Below are 25,687 nucleotides of genomic sequence, written 5' to 3'. Positions count from 1 at the left end.
TGGCTGAGTTACTGAAGTCCTCAAATCATGGTTTAAAGACTTCAAGTTACAGAAAATTCACCATTTACATTAGTTTAAACCTGCAAGTGACCTGTGCCCTATGCTGCAGAGGAATGTGAAAACCTCCCAGTGTCTCTACCAATCTGACCACGGGGAAAATTCCTTCCTGACCCCAAATATGGCAGTCGGTTACTCCCTGAGCATGTGAGCAAGACCCACCAGGCAGATACCTGAGAGAGAATTCTCTGTAGTAACTCAGAGCTCTCCCCATCTAGTGTCCCATCTCTGGCCATTAGGTGACTTTGCTGCTAGCAGTCCCATCATACCCTCCCTTCCATAAATTTATCAAATTCAGTCTTGAAGTCAGTTAGGTTTTTTGCCCCCACTGCTCCCCTTGGGAGGCTGTTCCAGAACTTCACTCCTCTGATGGTTAGAAACCTTCACCGAATTTTGAGCCTAAACTTGTTGTTGGCCTGTTTATATCCATTTGTTCTTGTGTCCACATTGGCGCCTAACTTAAACAACTCCTCTCCCTCCCTGGTATTTATCCCTCTGATGTATTTATGGAGAGCAATCATTTCCCCCAAGAGCCTCTCTTGGTTAAACAAGGCTAAACAAGCCAAGCACTTTGTGTTTCCTCTCATAAGGTAGGTTTTCCATTCCTTGGATTATCCTACTAGCCCTTTTCTGCATCTGTTCTAGTTTGAATTCATCTTTCTTAGACATGGGAGATCAGAACTGCACACAGTATTCCAGATGAGGTCTCACCAGTGCCTTGTATAATGGTACTAACTCTTTCCTGTCTCTACTGGAAATATCTTTCCTGATGCATCCTAAGACTGCATTAGCCTTTTTTCACAGCCACATCACATTGATGGCTCATTGTCATCCTGTGAGAAACCAATACACCCAGGTTATTTCTCCTCCTCTGTCGCTTCCAACCGATAAGTTTATAGCAAAAATTCTTGTTGTTAGTCCCTAAATACATGATCTTGCACTTCGTGCTATTAAATTTCATCCCATTTCTATTACTCCAGTTTACAAGGTCATCCAGATCTTCTTGTTTGATAATCCGATCTTCCTCCATATTGGCAATACCGCCAAACTTTGTGTCATCCGCAAATTTTAATTAGCGCACACTCACTTTTTGTTTGAAGGTCAGGAATAAAACTGTTAAATAAGATTGGTCCCAAGACTGATCCTTGAGGAACTCCGCTAGTAACCTCCCTCCAGCCTGACAGTTCACCTTTCAGTATGAACCATTGTAGTCTCCCCTTCAACCAGTTCCTTATCCATCTTTCAATTCTCATATTAATTCCCATCTTTTCTAATTTAATGAATAATTGCCCATGTGGAATTGTATCAAATGCCTTATTGAAATCCAGGTAGATTAGATCAACTCCATTTTTTTGGTCCAGTCAGTCCATTATTTTTAAATGTAACTGGTAGAAAACAAGTCCTTTCCATCAAAGCCAGTTATAGTAATAATCTAAGATTGATTTTAAAAGTTCTAAATGATGTTACTGTTAACTTCAAGATAGTGTATCACTTTACTTCCACCTTAGACACAAGAGTTTCTGTAACTCACATGATATAAACAAATTGTTATTATTACTACTGCACACCATCCAGGCAGCCACTCATAATCACTTTACCTACCTCAGCAGATCCCTTAGGCCTTTCTCCAGATAGAGAAAAATCCTAAATAATCCATTACATCAAAAGCGGACATTTATCCATGAAAGACTGATAGGAGTGGAAAGACCTGACCTTTCAGCAAAGTACCTTTTTCAAGGAAGAATCATCATTTTCATGGCAAAGAGAAAAACATCCTGGGCCATTTATCTTCTGAGTATCCCTGTGCTATATTTGAAGGAGGAAAGGACTGGGGAAAACATGAAAGCATAAATACAAGTTGGTTGTCAATGGATTCATGTGGAATTAAAGAAATATCCTTTAATTAGATGTATAACATAATGTGGCGCATTAGTGTCCCTCATATACTCTTATTCAACAGTGTTTACTTTTTTTACATTATATAGGAAAGGGTACAGTAAAATATTTGTCCCTAAAAAAGTTTCTCATGTTTTTTGAAGTGCTGCATGACGCTTCTCATTACATAAAAATAAGCTGCATATGTTGGATGTAAGAAAGGGCCTTGCTATCCTACTTTGACAGGACTAGGCCCCTCACAAAATTCTCCAGGCTCTTTGTGGCTTATGGGGAGGGGGCTAGCGGACAAGTAGTGTCCATCTATCCAGATGGATAGCCAAGTGCATCAGATCATGTTATAGACTGGCAGGGGCACCTCTTCCTGGCAGCGAATTAGCACATTGCACAAGGGCACCGGCTACGTCGGTGACCTCTTTAGTGTGCATACTCCTCAGAGACATCTGCAGAGCAGTAAGTTAGTCTTTTCTTCACACATTCACAAAGTGCAGGTGACCAGGGATGATGCTAGATTTGGCACTCTGACTGTGAATGCCTTGCACCTGCCTCCGGGAAGTTCTACTGCTTAGGAGTCACCAGCTGTGGAATGTGATAAGGACTATCACTCGATACAGAAAAGGATGCTACTTATCTGTACAGTAATGGATCTCCTTCAAGATATGTAGTCCATATACATATTCCATGACCCGCTCTCCACTCATGCTACTGCAGACTCCACAGGCCAGGGGCTCTGAAAGCCGTGGAAGAACTGAGGTGGGCGGGGCAGGTCCGCCCCTTATTCTGTCACGCAAGCTCCTGAGGCAATGAAAGGTGCATATGCTGCCCCTCCAGGCACTGCTAACTAGAAAGTTCTTCAACACATGCACACTGGTGTGATGCAATCACCAGCTGTGGAATATGTTTACAGACTGCACATCTCGAAGAACGTCTGTTATGGCACAGGTAAGCAATCCCCTTTCCCCTCAGCCTTAGGTTATGCACCAAGCCCCCCAAAATACCTTTTGCCCTAATACAGAGGCATTTTTTTCTGTAGTACAGTCAGTTCTGGTGGATGTCTTTTTGTTGGTGGTGGTATGGAGCAGGGGGTGTTATGTTCTTTTTTTCTTTTCATAGCAGTATGCTAGACTGTTACCAAATTCTTCTTTAAATTTCAGAGTACTTGCCTCTCTCCCTGTTTTAAATGATTAAATTATTGGTTTTCACTTTCTTCTTTAAAATTACACAGGGTGTTATCTGGTATTGTCACTACATTTCACCCAAGTAGTTACTGTTTCAGTGATGGACAAAGATATTTCTGTGTAAAGTTTCCAATGTACATGGAGATTTTTCTGGAATTTAAAAGCAAGATCATTATAGCTACAGGCATTATCATTTACCCTTTCAGTTCCTTTCTGCTTAAATTTGGGGATCTTTAGAAAATAATGGCTCAAGGTCACTTTTCTTCTCTGCCACATTAAACCTACGGTGAGCTCCTGAAAAAACATTTTTTTTTCCAAACCATCATGACTCCCATGTCCTGTCTATATCTAAGTAAGTCACTCAGATAAAAAAATCTCCTCTCAGTGTAATGGATTTCTTCGGCCTTTTTATCTCTAGTTGGAGAAGGACGTGGGGGACTGCAGTAGCATTCCTCTGCTGAGGTATAAGTACTATTGAGTGGCAGAGTATGATCTAGAGAAATAACAAGTGTATGGATGGCCAGCCTGATGGCCCTACATAATTACCATATAGCTATGCCAGAAATCCATATTTAGTTCTCAAGTTAAATTTCTTGTTCTTCAACTTAGCCCAGTATCCAAAGTGGATACCTTGCTGATGTGAGAACAGCAATGTTGGGCTCCATTCACTCCTCAGCCGTAAAGAAGATTCTTTGAAGCAGGAGGCTTGGAGTGAGTGGAAAGAGCAGAATCCTGGGGGTCCCAATACATTATGTGCAAGACTCCTTGGGGAAAAAGAAACATAGTCTGAAGGAGTGTTATAGGTGAGACTTATATTCATGGCACAAAAAGGGAGAGACCGTAAACATCCTTCACTTCCTAAATTGCAGCTATTCTCATGACTTGTGTATTTCTTTGTTTGTTATAGACAGACCCATGTGGCTTGAGGGATGTGTGTTCTGCACTAGCCAAATATAAATGAGTGGCAGTACCTCATATGGAAGTAGGGCCATTACCAAAATACCTGGTTTTCACCTAATTAGTTAAAACTACTGATCCTTATTCCACTTCTCATCAGCTACCCCTCATCTCTAACCATGCTGAATCCAGAAGCTGTCCTCAAGGAGAACAACCAGGAGAGAATCGCTGTTTAATAATAACCGCCGTTGCCAAAATTTTGAATTCCTCTTCTGCGGCTAAATGTGTGAAAAATTGGCTTCCTTTTCTGCTGTTTTTGTGCCAGGCAACATGTAACGACATCTGTGTTTTTTTGCCATTGGTTTGTCCAGACAATTTGTCACACACAGACTCTTGTGCATTCAGGATGTAGGACGCTCATGTTTGTGTGAATCATATAAGCCGTGGACTACTAAATCCAGGGCATTTTTAACTACTGTCTCTGAGTTAAAATAACAACAATGCCTTTAAATGTTGTTTTATAACTTCCATGAATGTTTTTCTCTTGTATTGTTGAGGGATCTGTTCTCACCATAGAAGTTTGAGTCCCTGTTGCACTGAACCCAGACTCTGGATGAGACTGTCTAAACCAATGTCTTAAACTGTCTGATGTTTGTTGCATTGAACTTCTTACCAAGCACATTCCTAATATGAACTTCTTGCAGCCACCAAAGGTTGAGAGTCTGAATGGCTTGCTGTTGGGGTATCGGATTTATTACCGGGAGCTGGAGTATGAAACTGGGCCTGGAACAGAGTCCAAGACTATTAAAATCCCTTCAGCTTTACGAGCTGAGCTTACACGTGAGTAGACACACTGCTGTATTAGAAGCTGATAATCCACCATTCCATCAGAGTCCGCACCCCTCATTACTCAGTGGAGAGGATGTAAAGATGTGCCATGGGTGCTAAATTATTTAACACTTAAGTACAAAGGGCAGAGATGTTCAAAGATGCTATTAACTATGGTCTAATCTGCATTATATTTAATGGCACACTCCAATCCATGCCAGCATGCTTGAAGTGGCATTTTCTCTCCCTCTTTGTTTCTCCTCCCTCCATGCATACTCTGATTTCCTGCTTTCTCCTATTTCCATCTGGTGGTTACTGTGGTACACTATGCTCTGGCTTCATACACAAAAGGTAGCAGATACATTTTGGAAAATGTATTATTTCAGAAAAGGTTTTTATTTATTTTTTTCCGGTATGACCAAACAGCTGATGGGAATATTTAAAGTTTCTAAGTGTTTGTTTGTCATTATTTAGGGTCAAAATGGAAAGGAAATAAAATAAATAAAAAGCAAAAAGAAAAGGCGTACTTGTGGCACCTTAGAGACTAACAAATAGTCTCATATTGGCGTATAGGTTAACAATAGTCAGGAAACATTTTATTGATGGAAAGAATACTGAGAAGGAGAAGAGTAAGAGAAAAATGAAGAGGAGATTTAAAGAGAAGAAGGAAAGTAGGAAGGAAGAATAAAGCATAAAAATCAGGCGGGAGAGGAGGATCAAGTGACGGCTCAGTAGCTTGAGAGATGTAGACTAGCAATAAAATGTCATCGTGACAGATAAGCTTCTGCCATGATTGAAATCAATGGGATTACTCTCAGGGTTAAATACTACTCACTGTGAGTAAGGGTGGCACAATCTGGTCCAGCAGGATTTACATGATATGATAATGTCTTGCAGCATTTCTCAGGACTGGGAGAACCCATTCAGGCTGTCTCTTATAGACACTATTATGATAATATCTATAGAGAGTAGATTTTCTTTGAAATAGCTTATGCATCAAATTCTGTCCTAATTTACAATGGGATTGTACATAGTGTAAATCAGGGCAGAATGTGGCCCTAAAGGTTCTATAGCTGATTTTCTAATAGTATAAATCACCCTACTGTGCTTTTTATGGAAAGACAGAGAGAGAGAGAGATTTTCAAAGAAAATTCCCTCTTCTCTTAAAGCAATACAGTGATATTTGTACCCATGCGTACCTCTCCCACATTGACCTGCTGTTTTTATACAGTTTATTATTACTGTAAATACCATGAAAATGAAACTGTGGGAAACTTAGTTTATGCTTTAAAGAAATAAATCCCATATAAATTTAAACATTAGCTGTTTATGTCCCACATCTGGGGACTTTATCCTATGATGCTCCACATTTAAGCTTTGGTAGGCTGAGAACTAACAATTCAGTGCGGTGTTGGGAGTTTTCCCCATAGAATTTGCCTCCCTTATACTGATTTGTTCTATTTAATCTAAGGAATCAGTACATTTCCCTGTGCTGTATATTTGTGTGATTCTCTCTGTGGTGATGAAATGAAACAGCCCCTTGTGAGTGAGATGCTTTTGATGTGTTACGAGAGAGTGATGTGATTTTATTGCCCTTCAAGGTAGAGTCCTAAAGCTCAAACTGCGTATGTGTGTGCTGCATCATTTCCCTCTGTCTCTGCTGTACATCATTTGCAATAACTGTTTCCCTGCACTGTAACAAGCTTTCTGCTTTGCTTACCCTGAATAGCCCAAAGCGGCTTCCAGACAGTGAATAGCCCCTCTGCATTAACGACGTATGAATTAACACGTAAGTGCACGCTGCCTTGACTTTTTGTAATGGTTGGGAATACACCATGGGCACACTTATATGGTTCTCCTCACCGAATCATGCAGAAACCAACTCCAGATTAATGACTCGGCTTCCTTGAATTCCTTTTCTTTAAATGCTTCTTTCCAATATATCAAGACATTGATGATGCAAGTAGGTAACAGTTTAAAAACAAGGCTGCTGGGAAAGTGAAGCATTATTGACTCTAACATCTCAGTATTTCTGTTGCTAAATGAATTCTGATTGTGTTCGCCTCATATTTCACAGTCCATCTGAGTTTAGCTGAGTCACATCATTAGTCCTTTGATTCGAGCACTGGGATGCTCAGGCAGTCCCGCAGTTAGAGGGCTAATTTAGAAAGGGCCCAAAGAATGCTTATGCAGCTCAGAGGTGTGTTCAGTTGGAAATGAATAAAACAGGGTTCGACGGAGTTAAAAGGCAAATTGCTTTCTGGTGAGGATGGTTCACTAGGCAGGTTTGGCCCCAGGCGTTTAAGTTACAGATTGTTGGGGGGGAAAGAAGTGAAGCCCCAGCCCCACAAGCATTCGGATGCCTGAAATCTCATATGTTCTGTTTTCCTGGCATTGAAACCCTTCTTGTGATTTTTTTAACAACAGCAGCAATAAAAGTTCCTCTGTGTGAGCTGACAAATGCTGCAATTCTTATCAAGATGGCTGTTTCCTATGGTATATCAATGTTTTATTTATAGGCTGGCAAAGCCTTAGCGATGTATCAAAAAATCATCTACTGTGTATCTGAAACAAGTCAGAGATGCTGGACTCTGACTCAGATATGTGGGCAGAATACTTGTAAATACTTCTGTGAAGCTGAAATTAGAAGGACCCCTGTGGTCAGATGCATTGAACCTTTACTGAACTGTTGGCCTGCCATGAGCTACAGAGCTGGGGGTGTAGTGTGATTCATAGATAACAGAGAAAAGGTATTGACAAGGGGAGAAATTCAGACCCATATCCACAAACACACCTGTGTGAATAAACTCAGTGCTGATTAAAGTACAATTTTATTATACCATTGATCTGTCTTTCCATATGCTTTTGCTGTGGGACCCTTTTAGGTAATAAATATTAACTGTAAAGACGGTTATTTCATTTTCAGTTGCAAATCCTGGAACTCTGGGCGGCGGCAGCCAGCCCTCTGTGAGGGTATTTCCATGATTCTATTCTGCCTCTTGTCTTTCCCTTGTTTATTAATTACCATAATGCCATGGGTTTTGCTAGCTTCTTTTCTCCCTGCTGTCACTCTTTCCACAGCTGTTAGTGTATTTCCTAGGGTCAGCTAAGAAATTGTTGCCCAGTGGCCGAATGGAGCATAGAAGAAGTTGATCTTAAAAAGGAAAGAGATTTCAATGTTCAAACTGTGATTGCTGCAAGAAAAAGAATTCTGTGCAGCCCTTTGAATAGGACTACAAATTCCATCCATGAGTCTCCCTCTGCACCCCGCTTCAGCAGCAGCAAACAATAATGATGCTGCTGTTGACTGTTCCCAAGGTGAAACTCTTTGAGGCTGGGGGAAGGCCTGCAGCTATGAAATCTCCCACCGGCAGACATGAGGATGAATCTTTTGAACTTTTGGAGCACAGTGCAGAGTCCATTGCATGCACATGCTTCCCCCTGAGTAATGGCAGCTGTGGAATAGCCCAGCAATGTTACCTCCCTCTAGTCACCCACCAAGTATTATCCGTTTTACGGAAGCAGTAAAATGAGGAAGCAATAGGAAAGTCAGGTCCTTTCTTGGGGCAGATATTGTGTCTTTCATAGTTATGGAAGTACAATGATGATGTGTGAATTAGATATGGTTATAGCCAGGGAAATACGAACTTTTCAGTGACTTACTGTTTCTAGTATTCTAGCACTGTATCAAGTGAGAGACAGAATTCTGGGTATAAAGCGATGAGAGAGTATTAAGTGGGATGTTAAAAGTGCCCATTTTTTTAATCTGCTGATTTAAATTTCCAGAGCTGAAGAAATACAAGAGATATGAAGTTGTAATAACAGCATATAACATCATTGGGGAGAGCCCTACCAGCACACCTGTGGAAGTGTTTGTTGGTGAAGCAGGTAAGCAAATGGAAAATTAATTGATTTAAATGGAACCTGAGTTTTTTTCACACTTTCAAGGTAGTTGAGACAGGAACTGAGGAATTTGAGAGATTCCCCAGATAGCTATGATTCCTAAACAGTTTTCCGCAGCACCTCCTGCTGGCAGAGGTTGGGACTGGAGTGCGATAGTCATTTGCTGTTCAGAAGCCCAACACATCTAGAATACCCAAAATAAAGAAGGAATATGCCTCTTGGAGAAAGAGGACAACAACTGTTTTAGCAATTTCCAAAAGATTAACATCTGTACCAAATTAGCTGGGAAAGGGAAACAGGAAGTGTGAGGAAAAGGTGACTCAATTTATAGAAGTAAAAAGTGGAGATTAGGAAACGAAGAGGGGTCATAAAACAAGAGAGACATTGGAAGTAGATCCTTTTTTTACAGCCCTTTTGCATGGCAATGTTTTCTGTGCATGCACCCCACAAATAAATAAAACGTTGAATCCGTGGATTCAGCTTATTGGTAGCTCTGGAGCTGAAGTTCCCAGTCACCCACAAGACAATGAATACTCTCTACCTCTGCTTCTAATCTAACCAGCTGCAAACCCTCCCTCAGCACCTAGATATCTGTCTTGCCATGCAACTTCGTATTACTTAGCATGGATCTAGTACAGAAATCTACACTGCGCTTTACAAAGTGTAACTTGCAGATCAAAGTACAGTCCCTGTCTCTAAAGGGCTGAGAGTCTAGAGGCACAAGTCATCACAGTGCTCATAACCAAATACTTACCATTTGAATGCTTCATGAAACAGGGACCCTGTCCCGCACAGTAATTCTTGCTGGGAGAGGATGGGACTGGAGTAGCTGTGAGCTTCCTCAGCTAGCACTTCTGTACCATTCCCCATAGCAACTTCTCCCATTAGAGTCTCAGGTAAGATGGGAAATCCACCACCACTTGGTCTCTTGCCCATTCAACTATATGAACCAATTTGATTTCACTTTTACTCTTTTTCTTAAATCTAAGATTTAAAGGTTTGAGTTCAAACTCTCGAGATGGCTTTTTATTGCTACATTAAATACTAGATTTCTGTGAACTAAGAAAAAAAATTATTAACTCTGTTTAATCTTTTTTATTTCAGACATAGTTGTAATGTTCACTGTTATATAAAACTTCATCAATTAATCAGAGGCAGCCCTGCTCTCCGGTTACAGCTGGAGATACTTACATAATTGAGATATTTCAGAGTAGTAGCTATGTTAGTCTGTATCCGCAAAAAGAAAAGGAGGACTTGTGGCACCTTAGAGACTAACCAATTTATTTGAGCATAAGCTTTCGTGAGCTACAGCTCACTTCATCAGATGCATGCAGTGGAAAATACAGTGGGGAGATTTTATATACACAGAGAACATGAAACAATGGGTGTTACCATACACACCGTGACGGGAGTGATCAGGTAAGGTGAGCTATTACCAGCAGGAGAGAAAAAAAACCTTTTGTAGTGATAATCAAGGTGGGCCATTTCCAGCAGTTGACAAGATTGTGTGAGGAACAGTGGGCGGGGGAGTCGGGGAAATAAACATGGGGAAATAATTTTACTTTGTGTAATGACACATCCACTCCCAGTCTTTATTCAAGCCTAATGTAATGGTGTCCAGTTTGCAAATTAATTCCAATTCAGCAGTCTCTCATTGGAGTCTGTTTTTGAAGTTTTTTTTTGTTGAAGAATTGCGACTTTTAGGTCTGTAATCGAGTGACCAGAGAGATTGAAGTGTTCTCTGACTAGTTTTTGAATGTTGTTATTCTTGACGTCTGATTTGTGTCCATTTATTCTTTTACGTAGAGACGGTCCAGTTTGGCCAATGTACATGGCAGAGGGGCATTGCTGGCACATGATGGCATATATCACTCTGGTAGATGTGCAGGTGAATGAGCCTCTGATAGTGTGGCTGATGTGATTAGGTCCTATGATGGTGTCCGTTGAATAGATATGTGGATACAGTTGGCAATGGGCTTTGTTGCAAGGATAGGTTCCTGGGTTAGTGTTTTTGTTGTGTGGTATGTGGTTGCTGGTGAGTATTTGCTTCAGGTTGGAGGGCTGTCTGTAAGCAAGGACTGGCCTGTCTCCCAAGATCTGTGAGAGTGATGGGTCGTCCTTCAGGATAGGTTGGGAGAGATGGGTCTTTGATTTGATTTTGGCTCTGGAGACCCATTTTAAAAAAAGATCACACAATAAAAAGTGAGGGTTGCCAATAATGGGAATGGGAGCTCACTAATCCACTGGAAGATATAGATTATCATACCATCACCAGTGGCACACACATAGACAAAAGGAGACCAACACCAGTTCAGCATACCCCAGCTAGTCTATTGATGAGTGCTGTTAAATGGCTGCTGCATTCAATCCCACAGGTTGTAGTATGTGGTGGGTAAAGTGAGTCCTTTTGTAGTTTATACCACTCATCTGGAAGGAAGGGGCCATAGAGAGAGAGATGCAAGGTATATATTGGGGGGAATATGTCATTTCTAAATTTAGAATCCACTATTCTCAGAAAGTTAAGATCTTCTGGCATTGTTTTCATCTTTATATCTAGTGCTGCATGGAGCACAGTCAGCACCAAATTACCACTATACACTCATTGAAGTGCAGTTCAAACAGTCTGCATTAAGGGTTTATCCTTAATCTCTACCATCTACGTATGGTGGAAGCAACTTTCTGCACAGGAGGACTATCTGCAGATCTGCCCCTTCCCTCTCTGTTAGATTTGAATTATTCCTATTTGTTTGGATTTTATGTATTACAATAATGCTGCTTTTCAGTACTTGGAGCATGCTTGACAATTATTTTTAAATGCCCTAATAGATGAAGAGATCTGTGGGTTACCCCAGATCAAATCAAACAACCCAGTAACAACACAACTATAACAAGACAAGAAGGAATCACCTCCCCACCAGAGTCCTACACCACCACTACTAATCAACCTTACCCAACACCCATCTCCTCACAGGCAAGGGTCCTAGCCATTGGGTACCCATTGTGATGCACTTGGCAGTCAGGGCAAGAAAGAAGATGACAATATTTCTGTGAGCGCCACATGCTTGTTGACAAGACTGGGCAGTAATGGTGATACTCTGTCTTCTGACTTGAGCAGTGAAATAGTGGGGTAGATGTAAGCGGCTTTTTCCTAAGGGACGAGCACACAGACCAGTAGATTCCTCTTCTCAGTGGACTAGAAGATGCTTGTAATGATCTAATGTTGCCTTTTATATCCAGCCACAGCTCTGCCCTGCTCATTAGTAAACTGTGTGGAGCTCCTCACAAATGACAGAAAAGTGGAAAGCTGCTACTTACAGAAATTAGAAAGGGAGTCACAGCCCCTTCGGCAGGCCCCCTTCTCTCCTTGTTAATTCATTTAACAGTTCAGCTGTCAGGGTTCCAGCTTTGTTGGAAAGCCAGTGACTGTTCAGTGAGAGCCTAGGTACTGATATTAATCCTGCTCCTAAATACAACTGCTACCAGAGGTGGTGGTCTGCTCAAATGAAATAAAGATTCCTTTACAGCTGCTGCTATGCCAGGAGCATTGGCTTCTTGTTGTTATCTGCTTGTGGGGTGGGATCTGGAGTTCCAATATCTGCATAATACTTGAATACAAATCACGGATTTAGGGCAGTCATGCTTCCCCTAATTTAGGGAGGCGAATAAAATGGAAAGCAGCAGTGCAACTCCTTTGCTGGCAGGCATGCGCACACTGGTGCTTCCTCTCATCCAGCAGAGCTGCCCTGGATGAAATATAGTGGAATTCTTAACTTGTTTTAGCAGCTGCTGCTGGAGGTGTATGTTTGTGGGGAGGAAGTAATGGAAAGGGTGAAATATGCCAAGGAATACTTTCCTTTCAACAGGGGATGGAGGCACTTGTGGGATGGGGAAGGGGAAAGTGACGCGTGTCATTATAACTGACGGTGACACCGACTGCCCTTCATGCTTCACGGGAGCTGACGCATCTGATTTTTTTTCTTTTTAATTTTTTGAATAATTGAGCTCTGCCAGCGGGCTCGGCACAGGAAGCAAAAAGATGCAGCCAAGGACTGGGAGATGCAGACCCCCTTCCCGGGTGTCCTGTATTGAAATGCTACCTTGGCTGCTTTAACATCAGCTTTTGGGAAAGTGTCTGTCTTGCTTTCACTTTGTCTAATGAAAGTTGCCGTCTGGACAGTAACAGGACCATTTCTTCCCCTCCACCACCTCCTGACTTGAATTTGCCCCCACAGTACAAAGCTTACAGAAGCCAAAGCAAATATCTTTTCCCACTGTTACCCGTAATTATTTTCCTCTGCCTCCCTGCCTGCAGCACCACAAATGTCCCTAGAGCTCATGAACTTGTTTATTTTTCATCCCCCTGCCCACCTGCATCTGAAGCACTGATAATGCACCCCAGAAAGCTTTGTTCCTGTCCATTACAGCAGGAAAAGCATTCATATTCTTCTGGGATGCCTGGTACAGAGAAGCGAGGAATAGAAAGAGGCTGAGGAGTGCCAAGGACATGAATAGGAGATTGAGACTTAGGGGAACACAAGGTGCAGTGGGGGTAGGGGAGCCTGAATATCTAGGTGGGAGAACAGGGACGGTGCTCAGGAAGGAGGAGCAGGTAACAGCATTTTGGGGGATGAAGGCTAAATTCTAGACACCGGTTCAATGCCGTGCGCTGCTCCCAGCAGGGTGCTTTCTGCCTTTGATTCTTGTTCTGCTACGGGAGGAGGATGTGGGTGCAAGGACTTATCCTCATTGACGGTTTTCATTCCCTGATGTAAGCCCTCTCCATTACTTTCAAATGTCCTTCCAGAATGGCCAATTTGGCATCATTTCCCCACACCCGCAATTACTTGGAGGGAGAGGAGAGGGAATCTTCCCCCACCCCCCATCTCAAACCTCCCAGCCCTTACAGAAAAAGGGCTTCCTCTTGTTCCCTTTCCAGAGTCTAGTTGAAATGATGCCTCTGGAGAGAGGTCCCGGGAAAACCAACACTTCAATACATTACAGCTGGCAACTTCAGTCATTCTAACTTGGCACTCGTAGCTGCTTTCCCTCTATCTGTGTGGGGCATGTGTGTTGCAGCCATAGGTGCTGGAAATAGAGGTGCTGAGGGTGCCTCAGCACCCCCTGGCTTGAAGCGGTGTCCATCATATACAGGGTTTACAGTTTTTGTCAGTGGCTCTTAGCATCCCCGCGATACAGATTGTTCCAGCGACCCCAGTTGCAGGTATGTATGTGAATGACTGTGCGTCTGCAGATTGGAAGTACAATGCTGCAAGAGTTAGTCGGACATTTCCATTCTAAACCATTTTGAGGGAGGTTAAATGTCTTGGCCATTTCAAATTGCATCCGTTTAAAATGCAGGATGCAGTTTGTCAGCCTAGCTGCCGTTTTTTCTTCTGTTAAAGAGGTCGAGGTGAGGAACCGGTTTCATTTTGGCCAAGCTTTAAACAAAGTGCAGCTTACCTTAGCACCCATGCTGCCTAAATAAATCTGCACTATAATATCTTGTACTGGCAGTGGGCTGATCCCTCTTGGCACGTAGAAGTACCAAACTTTTGAAATGTAGGAAATATTTTAATTTTAAGAGTTATCTTCTGACTGTGAGTAAAAGGCTTCTTTGGGTGAGGTGCGGGGAATAAGGAGTATGTAAGATGTTGATTTTCTATTTAAATCTGAAGGGGCTGCAGAGCCTTCATGGTGGACAGTGGTACTGGGACATTGCCATTACACAGTGTGGGGTGCTGTTCTCCAGCAGAGATGTTAAATCCTTCCCTCAGCTTCTTGAGTAGGGAGAGGTTTCGGCTGACTCCTTCCACCTTGCTGCCTAGTTTACCTGCCCATGCTATGCCACTCTGCTTTGAATAGGGGCCTAGCAACAGCAGCAATGCATCTGTGAAACTGACTAACAGTCTGGTCTCTGAAGCACTGTACTGGGGTTCAGAGTTAAGGATTGCTAGCTAGTTTCCCTGACATTGCTGCTTGAAAGAATGGAGTGAAAGAGAAGCAGAACAAGAAAGGAAAAACTCAGGAAGGTGGAAAGAGAAAATGGAGGGGAGGGAGAGTGTTCTATCTTGACTGGGGTTTCCAGTCACATACCTTTCTCCAATCTCCTGTGCCTTACAAGAAGCCAATAAAATAATGGCTTATATCTTATATCTAAATGGCATGGCCCTCTGGGTGTGTGATCAGCCATTGGACTTTACAGGTATTGCCTTGTACCAGCATTTCTCTGGTGATCCCGTCAGCTTCTGTGAAATGTTTTATGCTTCCATAGTCTCATTCTATACATGGGCATCACTCTGGGTTTGCCTGCACTAAGCCCAAATGAGACGTATAATTCAGTATTGATGCAGCCTCACTTGTGGTAACACTGGTGTGGATAGTGCACAGCATCTCTTTGGACCCTGGAAGGTTGATGAAAACACCTGAGCATTCCCTACGTTAGAGTTTTCACCACTGCACTGGAGTTGCATTGATGGTGAATTATGGATATGAATTGTACTAATCTAGACCAGGCTTATCTCTATCTCCTCCTTCCGTCACCCACCCAAGCTACTCTTTTAGAGGTAATTTTAGGATCTCACACTTTTTGTAGGAGATCAAAGAAGTTTATTTATTAAACACCCAAACTGAGTAACTTCAGCTCTGTAGATGTTATAATAGAAAGGGAGAATCTAACCAGGCCAGTGCAAGTCCCTGGAAGAAGTGTCCTAATGTAAATGTGTCAAAAAGATATCTCTGCAGGTTGCTGGGGACTTCAATCCATTGTCAAGATAGAAAGGAAGGAACCAGGAGTCATATTGCTGTCAGAGCACGTTATTTTACCATATAGAAAAAGGAATTTTAAAACAATGCATTGAAAAATGTCAAGATTGAGACATAGTTTTGATAGTTTTATCTGACATATTTAATTCCCCATCAAGAATGCAGAGGCTTACTGAAATCATTTGCTTTATTTTCATGCTGCAAGTAAAAGCAGCTGACTGAGCACCTCATTAACAGTTCATTAAGCTGTTAATATCAGTCATACACAGCCCTCCGTACAACACAATGCTTTATACAGTGCAGCAGTTTCTTGTTTAGCTCTGGCTTAATTGCCGCCTTCTATCATGTTGCGATCCAGGAAAGATGTTAGTGTCCGAACTAAAGGGATAAACGTTTTTTGATCAACAGAGCTTACCATCTTTTCCCCTGTTCTCATTTATTTATGTCCCATTGTACCATACTTTGCCATGCAACTCTTGCCTGGATGATTAACTTACCTCTTACAAACCTGACAGTCCCCTGGCAGCTCTCAGCAATGACCAGCTGAAGACATAGACTGTAGCTACACTAGCATGTTTCAGAAAAACTACCATCATTGCAGTACCACCCATGTAAGCAATGGTGGGAGTACTAGTGTAAAGCAGCTGATAGCATTGATACTGTTGTGTTGTATAACCCTGATAGGAACTAAGTGCAGGGACAGAGGATGCTGTGGTGAAACTATTTGTGCCCAGTAAAGCTGCATCTGCACTAGGTCTCTTTGTTCTGTATTTGTCCAGGGCCTACGATGGTGGGGTCCTGATCCATGACTATGGTCCCTATGTCCTACAGTAATACAGTAATAAAAATGGTAGGAAATGTGCTGGTGGATACATGGCCTTAATGAGAAAATTAGCAAGACTCACTCACTGAAAGCAAAGAAATTAATTTCCATTAAAAAAAAACAAACCCATGAACAAGCACTATTAAAATAAAATGGGCCATATATTGCACAGATAAGGTTGGGCTATGACAAAACCACCTCTGCTTTGGCTTATAACTCATATTCAAGCGGGGATAGGCTTTAGATTTGGACTCTGGTTGGCTCAAGGGTTAACCTTGAAATCAGCTTTTGTTTCCTCTCACTTTCCCATCCTGCTCTGCTTGCATACACTCATCCTGGGATAAGTGAGCAAGGTATTGTGATGTTTCTCTTGCACACCTCAACTCCCTATGGTCCTGCCATCTCACTTTTCCTCCCATGTGACTGCTGTGAACCTAGGCACAGGGGAATGCTGTTTCTTTTGCTTTCAGATTTCAGCATCCTGGCCATTGTCAGGCACTGAACTGAAGGCATTCTCAGCCATTTATCAGGGATTGAAAGTAAAAAGGCCTTGATTTTCCTCATGAAAATGTGAATTAGCAACCGACTGAAATTATATGGCCATAGCACGCACAAATATTCAAGCTAGGAAAAGCTGGCTTCTACTGAGTGCAAGAATGTTACAGTGAAAAAACTCCAACACCCAGAAAATGCAGGGCTTAGTCTTTCCCCATCTGGACCCCAAACTCCTCCAGTCACATTAGCCTCGTTGCAATCCTGCAGCCTCAAATGAACCAGATTTGGCTCCTGAACCGTAAATGAGCCAAAATTGTGACCTCTTGTCTGATTCACTTCTAATTTTGGAGAGAGTCTACCTTAGTTCACATCTGAAGAAGTGAGCTGTAGCTCACGAAAGCTTATGCTCTAATAAATTGGTTAGTCTCTAAGGTGCCACAAGTCCTCCTTTTCTTTTTGCGAATACAGACTAACACGGCTGTTACTCTGATACCTTAGTTCCTGATTTTCCCGACTAATTTTAAGACTGATACGTTGTTGTTTTTTATGTAGTGTTGTAGCCTCATTGGTCCTAGGATATTAGACAGACAAGATGGGTGAGGTAATATCTTTTATTGGACCAACTTCTGTTGGTGAGAGAGACAAGCTTTCGAGCTACACAGAGCTCTTCTTCAGGTCTGAGAGTGTGGCTGTTAGATACAAGGTGGAACAGATTGTTTAGCATCAGTGGTTAACACATGTTTCAAGGGACCATTCAAGGTGAAATGACCTGTTAACACCCCTCCAGTCATAAAGAGGAAAGGGAGGGAGGGAGAAGCAGCTGCGGGTGTGTGTGGTTGTCAGTGGGTTACAGATTGTTGTAATATGCCATAAATCCAGTCTCTCTATTCAGTCCATGATTTTTAGTATTTAGCAAAGTTTTGACATTTTTGTGGGTTTTGAAATTTGAGTGTTGGGTGGTGTGTGTAAAATCAGGCTTATAATGGGAACTCTCTCAAGAACTAAAGACCATCACAAACCTTACCACTTTCCTTTCACCAGGCATTTGCTAACGTAAACACATAGCAACAGGTATAGATATATTAAAAAAAAAAAAATCCACCTCCTGCCCACACACATAACCATACCAGTACACTCCACTGTGTGTGCTTCTCCCTCTGGGGAGAAGAGGAGAGAACAAACAATGTTTGACAGATGTTAGTCAGACAGCTGAACTCACTACTGGAAGGTGCTCAGATACTATGGTAATGAGGGGGGCATAGGAACCTACATAGAATGAAATAGAACTCAGCTGCAGCCTTAACGATTTGAGGGCCTGACACGGTCAAGGTGAGGAGTAGCTTCATTTGCTGTGAGGATGGAGTTCCCATGCAGACTAGGTAGTCTTTCTGGCTTAAATATGTACATACATTCTCTCATAGTGCAAAATACCATAGGGTCACATCACAACGAATAGTCAGGGAAGTACCAGCCTCTTCCAGTGTGGGAGCTTAGCCCCCCTCACCGCAATGCCTGCCCTTCTCCATGGGCTCCAGCCCCTGCTCGTCCTCTTCCCCTCCCCTCCCTGAGGTCCTGCCCCATGGCCCCATCAGAGGGCAGAAGCCAAAGTCAGGCAGTGTGGGCAGTGCTCGCAGCCGGTAAGAGTTGCCTCGGCAAGGGGGACCTAGCTCTGGGGGCTGGCAGAGCCCTCAGGGTCCAGGGCTCTCTACAGTTGCTGTCCCCGGACCCCAAGGGCTCTGTCAGCCCCAGAGCTGGGTCCCCCCTGCCAAGGCGACTCTTACTGAGGTCCAGGGAGCAACAACTGTAGAGAGCCCTGGACCCTTCACCTGCCCTGGATGGCGTGCCCTGGCGGGCGGGAACATAGGCTAGGGCCTGCTTTCAGGCATCCCTGCCCAGGCTTACTTCTCCGATGCTGCTCCAGTGCTCTCTCCGCTCTGCCTTCAGAGCTGGGTGGCTGGAGAGCAGCAGCTGCTACGGGATAGCGGCGGGGGTGGGGGCCTAAGGCAAATTTGGGGTTGGCTATAACCCGCACCACCGACCCTGTGAATAGAACCCACAAAACAGGAATTATTGTCCAGCGATCTTTCTCTGTGTTTCACCAGTTCGGAGAGGCACGCCATACCACATCCCGTCCAGTCAGTCACATTGTCAAACCACACTTTCTGTGGGCACCCCCGAGCACCTGGCACCAGATCCTGCAAAACTTACTTTGGCAAGCTTCCTCTGCTCATCAGACCTAATGTCTTGCAAACTCAAATTTTCTTCTTTGGCTTAAATGGAGAAATGCTGTTAGAAGATACTGTACATTACCATTATGTTAAACATGAAGGTCTTCAGATCCAAACCATAACTATGCTTTCCAAAGCCACAAAAGTGCCTAGTCACCCCGTTATTGCTAGAGGACATACCATGTTTGTATGTGAGAACAAAGAACAAATAACTGTATAGCACACAGTGCCACTGAATAATGCATTCATTTGGTCTGTTCAAGACGAAAAGTCATTACTCTTTCTCCAATCTGTGAACCAAAAGGTGCATGTGGACAGCCCCATACTCTGTTAATAGCACCAGATTTGAAACTCTGGTTTGGCCCTTTATTCCTAAGGTGGCAGGAAATGAGTCTGCTCCATGGTAGGATGGGTGGGAAGGGTGTAGCAGTTCTTGGCATGGGCGACTCATGGGAGGGACACAAAGGGGGACACCAGCTAAAGCCTCCCCATTTGACCTGCCATGTGACACCCCCCCACACACACATGACTCTTCCCTGCCCCCAGCCCAGGCCCCTGCGCCATCCTCGTCCCCTCCTCATCCCTACGAGAGTGAGGAGCTCTGTCCTCCCATTGCGCCGGATACCAACGTCAGGCAAAAAGAAGGCAGCCCTGCACTGACAGCTCCTCTGGCGCGGCTGTACTGCCCGCAGCCCTTCCATGTAGCTGCGTCTCCTGGGGTCTGCACAGCCCTGGCAGAGGACAGGACTCGCAGCTTGGGGCGGTACCAGTACCACTCTTCCAGAGGAGTTGTCAGCGCAGGGCTCCCGCACCAGCAGCTCCTCCGGCACAGCGCTACCAGTACCGCCGCCAGCCCTGTCCTCTGGCTGGGCTCTACAGACCCCAGGAAACGCAGCTGCGTGGGAGGGCTGCGGGCAGGGAGAAGGCAGTACAGCCCCACTGGAGGAGCTGTCAGTGGCGCCACCTTCTGCCCCTTTCGCTGTTGCAGTTCCCTGCTGACTGTGCCCACCCCCACCAGGCATCTGGAGAGGGGCATGTGACCCTATTGAACTTCCCAGGCGTCGCCTTTGGATCTTGGGGTGCCCCAGGCTATGTGTCATCTTGTAACCCCCTGCCCCTAGCAAGAGGGAGTCTTGCCTGTGATAGCTGGGTGTTAGCTCCCCAACACCACCAGCCCTGTCTTTGCCTTGCAGGTTAAGATTTTTAAGACCAGGTTAGACAAACAATTGTCAGGAATGGTCTAAATATTACCTAGTCTTGCCATGAGTGCAGGGGACTGGACTAGATGGCCTCTCGAGGTCCCTTCCAGTCCTATGATTCTATGTCCCTGACTCCCCTTAAATCATTCCCCTGTGATATCCAGCTCCTGACACTGGGTCCTCACAGAAATCCCAGATCCTCTGCTCCCAAAGGAACAGTGTCCGCAGTTTACTGGTTTTACTGTAAATCATCACTCCTGTATCACACACAGGACTTGTGAGCAATAAAACAAAAGAAAATTGATTTAAGAAAGAATAGTGATTCCACTACAATTAGGAGAGAATGATGGAAACAAATTGTTATAATATAAAACAAAATCATAAAATATGGACTAGGGTCTACATGGTTACATTTCCCATCTAATGAAGTAGGTTTTCCCCTTCTGAGTTCAGCCTGGCTTGCTTCTCAGGAACCAAGATTCAATCGTTCATGAAACACCCCTGCTCAACAAGAGGTCTCCTCAGTGAAAGAATACAGAGTGTCTTTTTCCATCCTGTGACACACTGAATGGTTCTTTTGCCTTTTTTCATGGTCCGGGCAATCCCGTCAGTTATGTTTCTTTTAATCTTCAAGTCCTGTCGATAGTTTGCAGCTGTCTTTGATGGTTTTCCATTGACCGTTCTAGGATGGGGCAAAGGTAGACAACTGAACCCTTGCATTACATCCTCTGCTGATGAGGGAGAGGTGACATATCCCTCCTGCTTGAATGGGTCATGAATGAGACTAACCTTTACCCCAGGGCCATAAGGCATAGTTTCAATACAGTAGATCTTCCGAGTTACACATGCCTCGGGAATGGAGGTTGTTCGTAACCCTGAACAAAACTTTATGGTTCTTTCAAACATTTACAACTGAACATTGCCTTATTACAGCTTTGAAACTTTACTATGCAGAAGAAAAATGTTGCTTCTAACCATCTTAAATTAAGTGAAACAGTTTACTTCTTTCCCTTTATTAGTTAACCCAGTACTGTAATCCTTTTTTTTTTCTCTGCTGCCTAATTGTGTGCTTCCAGTTCCAAATGAGTTGTGTGGTTGACCAGTCAGTTCACACAATGCTTCATTGATAAATACCATGAAAGTGATGTATTAGGGATAGTGAGTTTGTCAGTTCTGAGGCAGGAGTTGCTTGTAAAGAACAGTGAACCCTTCGCCCGTTGGCACCAGTGGGTCTCTGCATCACAAAGGGTGTGTCATTGTGTTGCTCTACAAGGTGACTATATGTAGGGAACAATCCTGCTATGGCAGAGATATGAACTAGCTGATGTAATAGTATTTTCCATCTTTAATTTCTGAGATACAGAAGTGGTGCTGACTGAAGGAACCCCATCCATTTTCCTTTGTCTGAGAGACAGCCCTCGTGACATAGGGTATTAAGGGAGTGAGAGGAAACTGAGGAAGGTCGGGGGATTCTAAGGTTTCTCTTCTACTCCAGGAGGAGTTGGCTTTTATACCAACACTCTTTGGTATTTAATGTATGGTTTTATACTTTATTTTACACTTGCTTTGGTTTGTCAGTTTTATCCTGAAGCCCTGGCTCTCATAGCAAGAGTGTCTGGGATGATGAGGTGAAGGAGGAAGCCTTTCATTCGGGAGGATGAAGGGAAAAGAGCAGAAAGATATCATTTTAAAATGCATATTCTGCTGTGACTGAATGGTACACATGTATTCTAACTTCCCTTTGATTTTGATAGGAGAAAAGATTATATGTAAAGATTACAGCTGTTTTAGCTCCCCCTAGTGACACTTTGAGCTATACTGAATCCCGAGCAAATGAAATTTTCAAGGATCAAGGACAGAATGGATTTTGAAGCGTGGGTCTGTAATTAACAGTCATTTAATTAAATGATACAGTATTCAGTATTACCATCTGCAAGAAATTGAAAATCATGATTTGGACCCCCCAAAAGCCATGAGATTTAAACAATATATATATTGTGTTTTTGAGTCTTCTGATTTGTGAGCGCCTCCTGCCTATCCCCAGAGAATCATAGAATCATAGAATATCAGGGTTGGAAGGGACCTCAGGAGGTCATCTAGTCCAACCCCCAGCTCAAAGCAGGACCAATCCCCAACTAAATCATCCCAGCCAGGGCTTTGTCAAGCCTGACCTTAAAAACTTCTAAGGAAGGAGATTCTACCACCTCCCTAGGTAACACATTCCAGTGTTTCACCACCCTCCTAGTGAAAAAGTTTTTCCTAATATCCAACCTAAACCTCCCCCACTGCAACTTGAAACCATTACTCCTTGTCCTGTCATCTTCTACCACTGAGAATAATCTAGAACGATCCTCTTTGGAACCACCTCTCAGGTAGTTGAAAGCAGCTATCAAATCCCCCCTCATTCTTCTCTTCTGCAGACTAAACAATCCCAGTTCTCTCAGCCTCTCCTCATAAGTCATGTGTTCCAGACCCCTAATCATTTTTGTTGCCCTTCGCTGGACTCTCTCCAATTTTTCCACATCCTTCTTGTAGTGTGGGGCCCAAAACTGGACACAGTACTCCAGATGAGGCCTCACCAATGTCGAATAGAGGGGAAGGCTCTGTGTGTGCATGTGTTTGTGACAATTAGTGCTGACACTCTCCCAAACATATTGGGTAAGGTGATTTTGGATCCTGTTGTTGGAGCTCTCACCCGCACATCTGCCTATCCCCTACCCAGCAATTAATCCCATTCCTCAGTTCCCCCGCATCGGTTCTGTCCCCCCAGCCTCTCCCTCAGTTCAGCCCCATCCCATTGGTTCAGCCCCTCCCACTCCATTGCTTCCACCCCGTCAGTTCAGACCTCTTCCAGTTGCCCTATCAGTTCAGCCCCTCTCAGTTCAATCTCCTGCCCATCCTCACCATTGCTCCTCCTGGGTTTCTTCACAGACACACACACACACACACACACACACAAACCCCAGGCCTGGGGGCTGCTGCAGGGTCCTCTCGCCCCATTTCAGGTCTGTGGGGGGCAGCTCCAGGGGCTCCTTCCTCTCTGCCCCTTCCGAGGCCAGGAGCTGCAGTGGGGAGGAGAAGAGGTGCCAGGGAGTAGAGGTTAGTAGAGAGACTCTCCTGGCTTCCAGCAGGGATTAACTTCAGGAGGAGGCTGGAGCTTCTTGCGGCACCCTAAGTCGGCTTCAGCCCCCATCACTCTCAGAAAAATGGCAAGAGTTGGCAACACTGATTACTAGGAACATTCCCTACATTCTTAAATTCTGGCTATTCTCATGCTTTGCTAACTTCCCTGATGGGCTCTCTGAGATACCCTAACTGCCTCTAGAGGGAGCTAAAATGGCCTGTTTTCAATGACATTCTTGAGTAGAGAAATCCATATATTGACTTACAAGGTAAAGCAGGTCAATACTGGGGAAGCTGGGACCCTTTCCTAGTTGATACAGACAGATCCACACATGGAGGATACAGTATATATTTGGCTAACAGCTCTCACATCCCTGTGATACCAAACATACCTGGACACCTATCCTGATGAAGAGCTAGCACAGCCTCTCCTTAATAGAACTATATATGCACCTCTATATATACCCATAAGCATGTGAAAAGTCTGTGGACCTGGTTCTACTCTCACTCCTACTGGTTATACACCACTGCAACACTACTGACTTCAGCAGAGGATTAGAGAGACAAGGTGTGTGAGGTAATATCTTTTATTGAACCAACCTTGATGAAAGAGACAAGCTTTGGAGCTTACGCCATGCTCTTCAATCTGAAGAAAAGCTCTTTGAACGTTTGAAAGATATTGTCTTTCGCCAACAGAAGTTGGACCAATGAAAGATAATACCTCAGCCACCTTGTTTCTCTAATATCCTGGGGCCAACCCGGCTACAACAACACTGCATTCAGTGGACTGTAACAAGTTGACACTGTTTGCATGAAACACCCCAGTCTATTAGCAGATGTTAATCCTGCTAATAAATGTTAAATGGATGCTGCTGACTCACTGATGTAGGTGACTTATTACCCCATCTGGAGATAAAGGTAGTGGGAATGGCCCTCAACAAAGACAGGAACTAGGATGTGGGCTGAGCAGGGGGAATTGTGGGGGCAGGCAAGCCTGAGGAGAAGACTTGAACAGAACTTTGTTAATTTCTTGGTTAATAAAGCCAGGCCCCGGGAAGGATGTGAGTTTTGACTCCCCACAAGGATAGACTTTTTGTTTTACTGCAGATCAGAAAAGGCACCTTCTCACATGGTGTTATCCTAATTTATACTGGTGTAGTAAGGGAGAAGAGAATCAGGCCAGTATGTTCACACAATGTCAAACACCCAGCAGCGTCTTTGCCGCATATTCTTGCATACTTGAACAACCTTCAATACATCCTTGGGGCTGAATTCTGAATTGTGCAGTCAGTGGAGCTGACTGTACTCTCAGGCCAGGTCTACACTATGAAATTAGGTTGAATTTATAGAAGTCGGTTTTGTAGAAAGCGTCTTTATACAGTCGATTGTGTGTGTCCCCACACAAATGCTCTAAGTGCATTTAGTTAGCAGAGTGCGTCCACAGTACCGAGGCAACCGTCGACTTCTGGAGCATTGCGCTGTGGGTAGCTATCCCACAGTTCCCGCAGTCTCCGCCGCCCATTTGAATTCTGGGTAGAAGTCCCAATGCCTGATGGGGCAAAAACATTGTCATGGGTGGTTCTGGGTACATATCGTCAGGCCCCTCCTTCCCTCCATAAAAGCAACAGCAAACAATCGTTTCGTGCCTTTTTTCCTGGGTTACCCGTGCAGATGCCATACCACGGCAAGTATGGATCCCGCTCAGCTCACCATCACCGTATGTCTCCTGGTTGCTGGCAGACGCGGTACTGCATTGCTACACAGCAGCAGTTCATTGCCTTTTGGCAGCAGACAGTGCAGTATGACTGGTAGCCATCATCGCCGTACTCCAGGGTGCTCTTTTAGCCAACCTCGGTGAGGTCGGTCAAGGGCGCCTGGGCAAACATGGGAGTCACTCAGCCAGGTCATTTCCCTTTTAAGTTTCATCTCATGGCAATTCAGTCCTGCCAGCAGCCCTACTGCACCGTCTTCTAATGAGCAGCCAGGAGACGACGATGGCCAGCAGTCATACTGCACTGTCTTCTGCCGAGCACCCAGAAGATGACGATGGCCAGCAGTCGTACTGCACCATCTGCTGCCAGCAAGATGTATAAAGATAGATGAAGTGGATCAAAACAAGAAATAGACCAGATTTGTTTTGTATTCATTTTCTCTCTTCCTCCCTCCCTCCGTGAAATCAACGGCCTGCTAAACCCAGGGTTTTGAGTTCTATCCTTGAGGGGGTCATTCTGTTTCTCCTTGATGCAAAGCCACCCATTTTGTTGATTTTAATTCATTGTAAGCCAACCCTGTAAGCCATGT

The 25,687-nt window shown here is 44.0% G+C and overlaps 1 protein-coding gene across 1 annotated transcript in view; it reads left to right on the top strand.

Annotated features, from left to right (window-relative positions):
- Positions 1-25,687, top strand: part of SDK1 (sidekick cell adhesion molecule 1) — a 640,834-nt gene that overhangs the window by 566,631 nt on the left and 48,516 nt on the right. The window contains exons 33-35 of the mRNA XM_073361953.2: positions 4,730-4,865; positions 6,583-6,642; positions 8,640-8,741. Of these exons, the coding sequence (XP_073218054.1) occupies positions 4,730-4,865; positions 6,583-6,642; positions 8,640-8,741 (298 nt within the window). The remainder of the gene's footprint in view (positions 1-4,729; positions 4,866-6,582; positions 6,643-8,639; positions 8,742-25,687) is intronic.

The sequence above is a fragment of the Lepidochelys kempii genome, chromosome 10 (genome assembly GCF_965140285.1).
Source record: "Lepidochelys kempii isolate rLepKem1 chromosome 10, rLepKem1.hap1, whole genome shotgun sequence".
Classification (NCBI taxonomy): Eukaryota; Metazoa; Chordata; order Testudines; family Cheloniidae; genus Lepidochelys; species Lepidochelys kempii.
Note: the sequence above shows the minus strand (reverse complement) of the source record. Positions and strands in the feature narration are given on the sequence as shown.